We start from the raw sequence: 11,182 nt of genomic DNA, 5'->3' as shown, positions 1-11,182 counted from the left end.
CTTGGCTAGAAGTAGAAATGTTAATTCATCACAGAAGGAGCCATCGCTGTGATGGCTTAAGCTCTGCTGGGTGCCCGGGAATGGGCGGTCCAGCGTCCATGGCCTTTTTCATCACGTTCTTCAGACGTGAAGCATCAGTGGATTATATTTGCAAATTAGCATAGATTTGCCTCTGTTCATGGCTTTATTTTTAACCATATAGTTTATTTATTTCTCTCATCAGAGGCACAGTGAGCCTGTGCCCCGAACCAAGCCCTGTCCTTGGGGACCAAGGAGAAAACACTGGTTCACTTGAGCCTGTTATCAGGCCCTTGGAGGCCTCATTGTGAGGTGCTAACAGCCCCCGATGAAGCCACTGGTTAAACAAACGAGTCCACCTCTGATCTCTTCAGGAACATGAAACAGTGCGAGCAGAAAGGAGCCAGATCTTGCTATTGGATGATACTGAGACTCACTACATTCCTGAAGGAATACGCTTAAGTTGAAAATAGATGAATTTATTTCCTAAAAGCTTGCCATTCTGACTTGGGACCAAAAATCTTACATTATTAGTGTTCAGGCAAGTGAACAGCTTCTAGAATCTCATCTAGAATCCAATATTTGGAAATTCAAGTGAATCTGGGCTTTATCTCATCTTGGGGTTTGTTGATAACAGGCAACATTGAAATAATGCTACAAAACAAGCTTGAATTCTTAGTCACCTCTTTGTAGCCACTGTTTGAAATCTGAAGAAAAATGCTATCATCGAATGGACTCCATTTTTAATATTTAATTTCTAATCATTTTAGTAGTCTGATAAATTTTTTAAATGAATTTGTCACAGAAGTTTAGATGCCAAATATATGATTCACTTATATTTAAGAGCTTGCCATGATCTTCCTCAATCTACAAAACAGCTTTTAAATGACAAAACAGAACATGTATAACTTTATAATCCTGTTTTAAAAAAACGAAATCAAACCAGAGTCTTTCTCTTTGGTTTAGAAATGTAATCCTAGTTCATATTTGTATATGCAGCTTATCGATTTGACCTAAGGTGAGAAGACATTACTGGAAATGTCTGTTTAGAAAGCATAAGTCTGGCCGTGTCCATTTACAGGAGAGAAAGTAACAATTCCAGAAGGGAAGCCTTTGGTGGAAAATACTAGAGGGAGCCAGATTCCACAGAGACAGATGTTTGGGTCCTCAGGATGGCAGTGACCGTGCGTTGCTTGACCAAGGGTTGGGGTGACAGATTTCCTGGTTTCTTCTTTCAGAATCATGTCTCCAACCTCCTTTGTGTATGGCGAGTCAGTGGACGCATCCAGCTTCATTCAGCTGGATGATCTGGAGTGCCATTTCCAGCCCCTCAACGTCACCCTTCAGGTACCCACCCCTGGGGACCATCTCTGTCACTGGGAGCCAACAGAAGGGCCCATGGAATGTGTCTTCTACTAAAAGGCAACTAAAGGGTCAGGCTATTTCCAGGAGAAATTCTTCTCAGCCTGGTTGGCTGGAGCATAGTGGATGTGTATGTATGCGTTTTCTGTAACCGCACACAGAATCAACCCCTCCCCTCTCTGGTACTCTGCTGCGTAGACCCCTCTGCTTTTCAGCACTTGGAATGAGAGCTGCATGATGAACATCAGCTTTCCCCAAGAAGGCCTCTGGATGCTGAGGCCCAGGCCAACATCCCAGCCCCAGTGGCCCCAAAGGACCCCTTTCAGTTCTCCATCAGTCTTCACATGATGGCTAGGGCAGCCTTGGAGATTTGTTTTGTCTCCTTCCTCCTGCGCTTCTCTGTGATGACTCAGCCAGGAGCCCACTCCCCCCGCAGACAGACAGCCTTTCAGAAGTGGGGTTTCCCAAGAGCAAAGCAGTGTGAGCGCATGGGAGGAAACGTGCTGCTCCTTCGCAGAGCAGGAGCTGGCTCTCGCCGTCACACCAGCATGATTTCCAGCAGGGCCACTCGTCGTGAAGGACACTGTTCCTTCTCTTAAGCCAGGGGTGGGCAAATTTTGTCTGAAAAGGGGAGAGGGTCAATATTTTAGGCTCAGCGGGCCATACCGTCTCCGTAGCAACAATTCAGCTACGCTGCCAAAGTGTGAGAGCAGCCACAGGCAACACAGACACAAAGCCGTCACGATGCACCCTGGAAGTTGAAATTCATGTCATTTTCACATGTCATGACGTGTTACTCTTTCGATTTTTTTTTTTTTTGCACCATTGAAAAATATAAAACCATTCTTAGCTCGCAGGCTGTATGAAAAGAGGTAGCAGGCCAGATTTGGCCTGCAGGCTGTAGTGTGCGGAGCCCTGCTCTGAAGTACTGATTCTCAGGCCAGCACTATTCGATGTGAGACTCTTTGAATGTGAAACTAGAGCTGCCTCAGCATCATCCAGCATCCTCCAGTCCATTCTCCTTAACTGGCAAACACAGAGAATGTAGACCCAGGTGGGAGATGACATGCTACACGGCCCAGAGCTGGGAGAGGCGAGGACGGGGCCAGGCCAGGGCTGGTCAGGCATTGACTAGATGCCCTGCCACGAGCCGGGGATGGAGCGAAGGCGGAGGAGGTAGGCCCGTCCCACCCGGGGTGCGGCGTAGCCTACGCTCCACGTCTCCCAGAGCTCTCCTGCCTCCACTCCACCCTTCCCCTTGGAGAAGACTGTTCCCGGTCTAGCACTGACGGCTGTGGCCAAATAATTATTATTTTCTTTCCTTGTGGCCACTCCTGGGTGGACTGAGGGGATGACAAATCATGACAGGGTAAGGGCCTAAAGAATGAGGCAGAAAATGTTTGTGGGGTCTCACAAACACAAATGGGGTGGTCTTCTTCTCTCCAAAATGTTCTCCCGGGCCAGAGACCTTGGAAACCATGATGAGTAGCACATGTCCCCAGCTCAGAGGGAATGCACCTCCCAGCCAGCCAAGCTCAGCTGTCACACCCCATGCCTTGATTTACGGGGCAAACCAGAAAGATGGGTTAGACCTACTTTTGAGAGCTCAGAGTGATTCCTGAGAGGACAGGTCCTCTGTGTCGCTAAAATGCTTTTCGGAATTTGTTATTTTTCTCCATCGCTTTTTGTAATTGGATAGAAAAATTGGATAGATCTGGTCAAGACCAGATAGAGTTATTTCATTTTACTTGAATCATTTTAATTACGTACCTACTCATAGTTTTTGTTTTGTGCGTCATACAATAAAAGATACAGTCAAGAAAATTATTTCTTGACTCACGTAACACACACCATGTAGAGGGCTCACGTAACACACACCATGTAGAGGGCATGCATGTTGACAGAGAAGGCAAGGGGAACAGCAGTTATACAAAAGAGGAAAAAATGTTATCACCCTCTAAAAAAAATAAAGAAATATGAGGGTACGTGGTCAAGTCATGTTTCTCCAAAGGCATTTTTACAGGGAGCTTAAAGCTTGATATTCAGGCAAAGAACTTTCTTCGCATCTGGCCTGACATAAGAGACAGGCTCGAGAATCAGGGCCCTTTAACCAGTGACCAACATGCCCCTTAGAGAGACCTTGTGATCATCAGTTGCCTGAGGAAGAACACAACATTCCATCAGGATTAAGAGAGGTGGCTGGGTCTGAAAGATGGATGATGTGTGTCGCTGATTAGAAGGAGACCCCTTGTGTTAGCAGCGCTGACTGTTTCCTCGAGAATTCTCTGACAGCTCCTTTTCCGGTATACTTGTTGTTATGACCATCCTGCCTGAAGGCCACTAACCAGGTTAATGGTGATAGTGACCAAGAGGTGAGAATAGGGATCAGAAATAAGCATAAAATGCTTCTGCATTTCCTTATTCTGGCAACATCACTCCTGAAGACTATCACAAGACTTTTTATATAAAGAGATCTTTCTGTGTCTTTTAAAAGCTATTATTCAACAAGCTACATAATTGTTTAAAGACAAACGCAAATGGGAGAAAGGCAGAAAGGCAGAAATACTGGTCTTGGACCTGGTTTTTACATTTTATCAGAGTTTTTCTTAACAGACAAAATAATTCATTAACTAATGATAGGCTTTTTTTTTTTTTGCATCAAAAGTTGATCATTTCTCTCACCTGAAAAATGATGAAAAATAATGCAGATGTTGCACAAGAACATTTGCAGAGAATCAAATGTTAAGACATTTGCTAAAAGTAAATAAGTATGATAATACAAGCTCTCCCATCTGTCTGGCTCTGATGGTGAAATAATGCAAATCAAAATCATTTTCTTCTTTCCTCCCAGCCACCCCCCCCACCCCCCACTTATGCTTTAATTGGGATTTCCCAGACATGTCAGTAGGTTTCTTGTCAACTGGGTGCTCTCACGTTTCACTTCAAATTATTTCAATTGTGGTTGGATAGTCCTTCCTCTTCTTGTGTCTTGGGATTGTTGTTTTTGATGGATTTTGTTCTTTTTCAATCAAGAGTTGGCAATGACTTCTCATCCACTCAGTCATTTTTTGTCTGTTCTGTGAAGCAGAATCAACTATTGCAAATAAAAAATAAAAAATGAAGACTTGGTTTTTTAGGGAAGATCTGGCTGCAGCTAGATCCTGATACGCTCTGTCATGTGTGAAGACCTGCTTAGATTTCCAGCCTCTGCCCTTCTGACCTCAACTTCAGAGATGCCTCGTGTCCCCGAATTCCCTCCCTAGTCCCCAGGCCTCCAAGCAGCATTTCCTTCCTTTCTCTTGTTCTTACCCATCTTTTTAAAAATAACATCTTTATTGAGATATCATTTAAAGCTCACCAGGTTAAAGGGTACACGTCAATGATTTTAGTATATTTACAGAATTGCGCAACTATCATAGTCTAATTTTATAACATTTCACCACCCCCAAAATGAAACTATACCCATTAGCAGTCACTCCCTTTATTAATTTCCTATTGCTGCTATAATAAGTTATCACAAACTTAGTGGTTTCAAACAACACAAATTTATTATCTTAACAGTTCTGGAGGATGGAAGTCCAAAATGGGTCTCACTGGGCTAAAATCAGGGTGTCAGCAGGGCTGCATTCCTTCTGGAGGCTCTAGGGGAGAATCTGTTTTCTTACCTTTTCCAGCTTCTAGAGAATGCTGCATTCTTTGGCTCATGGCCCTCTTCATCTCCAAAGCCAGCGATGGCCAGTTAAGTCTCATAATACATCTCCCTGATTCTGTCTGTCTCTCTCCTCCCTATGTAAGAACTCTCGTGATCACATTGCACCCACCTGGGTAATCCAAGATAACCCTTTATTTTAGGGCCAGCTGATTAACAACCTTGATTCCCCTCCCTTGCCACGTAAGGTAGTATATTCACAAGTTCTACCAACTGGGCCGTAGGCATCTTTGGGTGGGGCGGGGGGATGCATTCTTCTGCTTACCTCACTCCCCATCCCCCCTAGGCAACCACTAATCTATTTTCTGTCTCTACACGTGCATTTCTAGGTATGTAAAAAGAAATATAATTTTTAGCAGGAAAAAGACAAAATCCTAAAAGGAAATAAGGTAATTTGAAAGTTTGGGGTTTAAAAATGCGTATTAGAAGGATTTCTATTTCATTGAAATCTCCCATCATTCGCTATTTCACTTTAAGTCATGACCTAGTAGATCCCAAACCCTAGAGTCTCTGTGTATCACTTCTAAGAATTTTGGAGTACCTGTTGCATGACATGCAATGAAGATCTGTATTTCTGTTAAAACTTGCCGTTTGTGTCTCATACCCACAGGTCTATAACACTGGACCAAGCACCCTTCCTGGGTCATCCGTCAGCATCTCTTTCCCCAATCGGCTGTCATCTGGAGGTGCAGAAATGTTTCACGTCCAGGAGATGACGGTGAGTTCTCCTTTGTTTCACTGTTACTTTCAGGCGTGAGCCAGCTTATTTTACAGTTTGTGTTCCACCCCGAGAACCCAGAAAGTTAACTTAACGCAGTCTAACCTTTGGAAACATATCTGGAGAAGTTAGGATACCTGCAACACCTGAATTTCTACATTGAGATAGTTTGGTTAATGCCATAAGAAGACCTCTTTGGGGAGAGGCGAGGGTCGGTTATGAACCGGACTTCTGGGATGGACCTGACTGGGTCTAGGATCCCTGGCAACCGTCTACAGTCTTGCGTGTATCTAAATGAACTTTTCTGAAGGGAAGATCCACAGCATTCATAAAGATTCTCAGGGCCACTGATGCTTGGAGGATAAAGGATCGGTTCATGAGACGTAAGTGCAGGTTGGAACTCAAATTTATATGCAGAATATGCAATTCTACTTGACCTAACTCAAGGAAAGCTTGATAGCTAGCAGATGATCGTTCCCTCCCACCTCCTTGAAAAGCCTCCTTGGCTTCCAGGACTTCACATTCCCTTGGTTCCTCCTGTCTCGCTGGCTTTGCTCCTCTCCCCCAACTTCTCCGGAGCCCAGGGTCTTCTTCCTTCCACCCTCCATCTCAGACATCTCAGCCCGACTCATGTACAGCTGTATATTCAGTCTATGATGAATTCAACAAATATTTTGAACCCACCATATGCCAAGCACTGGCTTACTGTGGGGAGCAGAACAGACAAAAACATAATAATTTCCAGCCCTCATGTAAATTCTGGTGGAAAGGGACAAATAAATAAATAAGGAAAACATATGTTATATGATGATAAATGCTGTGGAGAAAAATTGAGAAGGCAAGGGGCTGAGAGGGGGAAAGGCTGTAGTTCTAAGTAGAGGAGTCAGACAGGTCTCACTGAGACCTTCGTTCGGCTGGGGGACCAGAGCTGTTTCGGGAGTTTGTGACGTGATCTTGTTCACGCACGAAGGCTTGCCAGGTCAGTGTTTTCTGATTCTCTCTCCTTGATTTTAGCCCTCCTCAGTTTCTTTCCTTGTAAATGCTGCCCCCAATGCTGCCCCTGCCTGGTGTCCAGCTCAGACATCCGGAAGTCTGGGGGTGCGTGCTCTTCAGCACTCACTGTGGGGGAGCTTTCCGCCTCAAAGCCAATCACTTACTTCGCTGGCAACAGTTGATAGTAACACTGACTTTTAAAGCCAGCTGTTCGTGAAAGTACATTTTACATGAGAGACAGCTTGAGTCTTATTACTTAGTTATGCACGGAAGGTAATTGCAACAAGAAGTCTCCCCTGCAGCAAGTTTGCTGGAGACCAAGACTTCACCTGTACGCCAGCCAGGCCTGGCACTCTAAAGCAAACCAGCATATAACCCAGAGCAAAACTGAACAACTCACTTGTTTTGCAACGTCTGCTACTCCCTCCCCCCAGGTGCACACAAGTTCTTTTTTTCTCCTCTTTCATTTCTGTAGAAATTCAAGGACTCACCCTATACCAAATCCACACGCATCCTGGGTGGGATGTTCCTGCTAATAAGAATTCAAGGCTTAAGGACCCTCCCTAGGATGCAAAGTCCTTGAATGATGTGCAATCTTTTTCTTGATATCTTGCAACTTAAACGATGTCATGTAAACTGAACTGATAATAATACAGCTTATACGATAAGGGGATGAGAGAGGGAAAGAGGAAAAAGGAAACCCCTCTCCAGCAGGAAATGGATTCCAGCCTCGGGGTGGATTTGAGGATTGCATGATCTAACCCTCTGCCTTTGAACAGAATACAATTAAGTATTCTGAAAATAGAATAGTAAAACAGAACTGTGTTTCCAGCAAGTTCTCTTTGTTGAGCCATTCTGGTATCCCTTGAATTCCATTTTTTATGACTATCCTCAATTTTTCATGCTCTAATTTCCCCAACCTTTTCTGAACTAAAATGGAAAACAGTTGCCTAGCTCCCTCTGAAGGGAGAAGTTGAGCTGTTACTTAGTCATTCTTCCCACTTCTCTTCCCTAAAAGATCACAATTCCTTTCATTCTGTTTTTCCCATCCTAGGTCATTCTCTGCACTCTCTCCATATTGTCCAAATAAATAAAAATTCAAAACTGAGCACCAGATGTATATGCCTCTTTATCCAACCTCTCCTTATCACAAACTGTTATTACTCAGTTTGGTGCCTGGACCACAGTATATGCACAGGTAAATGAAGGAGGATCCAGTTTACCTATCGAGAACTTGCTGACTTCTGCTCCTAATGATTTCTCTGTGGAACTCTCAGAGGCACCCTGAGCTTCTCTGTAAAAAGATCAACAGGGAGAATGACCAAAACCATGAAGTCCAAAACCCTGCATGATCTCCCACCCACCTTTCCAGGCCAGTATCCTCTGCCAGCCTCATCCTTGACCTTGTCTTCCAGCTGCTCTGGAGAATGAAGGCTGCTAAACCTCCTTTCGTGCCTCCTGACCTTACCGATGGCTTCTCCCACCCTTCTGGCTGTGGAAAGCCCACGCAAGACCCAATGCACACATCCTCTCTTCCCTCAAGACCTCGCAGATGCCTTCCCAGAGAGTCTGCCCCAGGGTCTTTGCACCTGCCTCTGCTCAGTACACTCTCCCCCTAGATCTTGGCATGGATGGCTCTTTCCCATAATGCCTGTCTGAGCCCAAAGTTCACCTTTTCAAGGAGGTCTTCCCTGACCACATTAGCTAAAGTTGCAAACCTCCATCAACTCTCTATCCCTGTGTGTTATTTTCTTCTTATCACTGGCCACTATCTGAAATTCCTAAGTTTCATTGCCTTCCACGAGATTAAAAACACCATGAGAGCAAAGGTCCTGGCTGCTTTGTTTCCTGTGTGTCCCCAGCATTTGGTGCCTGGACCACAGTATATGCACAGGTAAATGAAAGAATTGGCTACTCTCACTCTGGTGGTGTCACCATCACAAGTATTTCTTTCTGCCTTAAGATAGGTGTGTGTTTGACACATGGACACCCTGCAGCACATGTAATGAGCACCTCATATGTACTAGGAACTCAGGAAATTTGCGTTGAATTAAAATCCCCAAGTAGAGCTCTTTTGACAGCTTCCCTTAACCTGAATCAGAGGCTGCCTTAATTTCAATGTGGGAATAAGTAAAAAGGTAAAGCCAAAATAAGGGGCTGAATCACTTCTCAGAAATAAGGGCTTCTAAGAGCAGTGAAAACATTCTCATTCTCTGTCTCTCTGTCTCTCTGTCTCTTTCCCTCTTTCCTCTCTCTCCCTCCCTCCCTCTCTCCCTCCCTCCCTTCCCCTCCCAGGAAAGTCTGCTGATCTCAGCAAAGGCCTCAAACCACTTTTTAAAAATTTTTCTTTCTGCACATATCTGAATGTGAGCTGACTAGTCAAGTTCCTGAAATGGGTCAGAATCAGGCTGGCTTCAATTTTTTTCTCAACAGAAGTCAAACAATTAAAAAGAGGGGTGATGGCTGATTGAATTCTGAAATGAGAGTTACAATTTTCCCAGGTTGTTGGGTCAGTTTTAGGTTTGGCCAGAGGGACAGCTTACGCTCAACACGCACCCTGTGGAAGGTGGGGATGAGCTTCAGCCGGGGCTGTCCGTGCACGGTGTGGTCTGAGCTGCCCTTTAACCCATGTGGACAGGGCCAATGAATCAAGCCAGCAGCGCTGTCTCCCTGCTGACTGAGGGCGCCGGCCTTATCGAGGAGCCAGGGTCCCCCTGCTCCTGCCGCTGTGACATCTGGAAGCATTAAGGCTCCCTTGTGGTGTGTGGGCCAGCTGGAATGTCCCTGCTTAGTTGGGTACCTGGTGTTTTCTGGCCTTAAATATCGGTGATTATGCAGTTTACTTTCCTTCGTTCTTTTTTTGTTGCTGTTCATTCCTTAAAAGCAACATGACACAGAGCCCTGTCATTGCAGGGGTGATGGGTTGTTACCAAAGTCGATAACAGGAAATCTCACTGAGGATAAACAGAGCGCATCGGTCATTGCTGAGGAACACATGGTTCTCATTTAACCTGCTGAGGACTAATTGTGAATGCTTCGGAAGCACAAAAACAGGAAAACTCCCTTCTGATAGACACACCAAGTTTCTTCTGACCCAAAAGAGCTTTGTCAACATTGTTAGACACTGAGAAGCAATTATCTCCCTAGCTGTCGGGGAGCCAACTTCACTCACTTCTTAATAATCTAAATTTATGACCTAAAGCATATTTCAGGCCTCCCATAAAGTTTTGAAACTTTAGACTTAATGAATGTCATCTAGGTTTCTCTTTTCACTGCTCTGACGTATATACTCTCAGGAAAGGAGTGTAAGAGGTTAGACAGATGGTTACACATGAAACATGGCGTCCAGAAAATGATTATTTGCCTTTTGATAAAAGGGTAATAATAAAGTGTCCCATCTTATAAATGCAGAGATAACTCAGTGAATCATTAGGTGGGCTACTTCATCCTTTACCATAAGATGGGTCCAAGAGCTAGAACCAGAATTTAAATAAACCAGTACCGTTCCAAGAACTGCATTGTGTCCCATAGCAGGGCTACTGACTCATTTATTATCCAAACCAACAGACCGTTCTGCTTCTAAAATGTTTCATTATCTGGGGAAGTAAAATTTTTGGCATGCATGTCAAGTGCTCGGATAACATATTTCTGTCTCACTTTTTTTTTTTCACTAAAGAGAATCCGACCGCATCTGGAAATTCTTCTGTGTCACTGCTTCTCTGAAACTACATCCTATCTGTATCATTTTAACTCCAGTGAAAGGCCATCCCCACGTTCGGGAAATGGGCCTCGCCTGGGAGACTTGTAGATGAATTCCGTTTCACAGGGCAGCCTGGTGGTGGACTGCTCTCTTGACTTTGCAGCATGTTGGCCTGCCTCACCCAGAGGGAAAGGGTGCAGGGGAGTGGGGAGGGAACCACATCGTTTTAGCCAGACCCTAGAGCTGGTGGGGGAAAAAGTCGTTAGCTTTTATCGTAAGAAGTTAGATGTTTAATGAGATAAAGGCAGACTCAGAAGTCACGTGTGCGGCGGATGGTGCTCTCTCTGTCCTCTGGAAAGTTGGTTTTTTGTCCCTTTATTTTCTGTTTCAGTTTTGGTCTCAGTAACATCCTGATCTTTCAGCTCTAGGACAACTTTTCACAGTGGTGATGGACTTGAGGGATGGGGAAGAGGGTTGGGGAAAGCAAGTGTTTTATTCAGAAGATAATTTTCACTTAGAAAGACAAAAGGCTTTTCCAGGCTTTTTAAAGTTACTCTTCCACTTTCTGAAAATTAAATGACACTAGATCATTCTTAAACTTCTTGCTCTTCCTGCTCCATCCCCGACTGCAGGTCTGGCAGTGGGCTGTTATTTATAGGCTGCTGTTATGTGCTGTCATTTA

General features: G+C 44.5%; 1 protein-coding gene across 1 annotated transcript in view; it reads left to right on the top strand.

The window, feature by feature from the left end:
* The window catches only part of ITGA9 (integrin subunit alpha 9), a 295,468-nt gene that overhangs the window by 242,590 nt on the left and 41,696 nt on the right, over positions 1 to 11,182 (top strand). The window contains exons 22-23 of the mRNA XM_039843320.1: positions 1,257 to 1,365; positions 5,700 to 5,807. Coding sequence (XP_039699254.1) covers positions 1,257 to 1,365; positions 5,700 to 5,807 — 217 coding nt within the window. The remainder of the gene's footprint in view (positions 1 to 1,256; positions 1,366 to 5,699; positions 5,808 to 11,182) is intronic.

Source organism: Pteropus medius, unplaced genomic scaffold, assembly GCF_902729225.1.
Source record: "Pteropus medius unplaced genomic scaffold, Ma_sr-lr_union100, whole genome shotgun sequence".
Classification (NCBI taxonomy): Eukaryota; Metazoa; Chordata; class Mammalia; order Chiroptera; family Pteropodidae; genus Pteropus; species Pteropus medius.
This window is presented reverse-complemented; position numbering and strand designations above follow the sequence as displayed.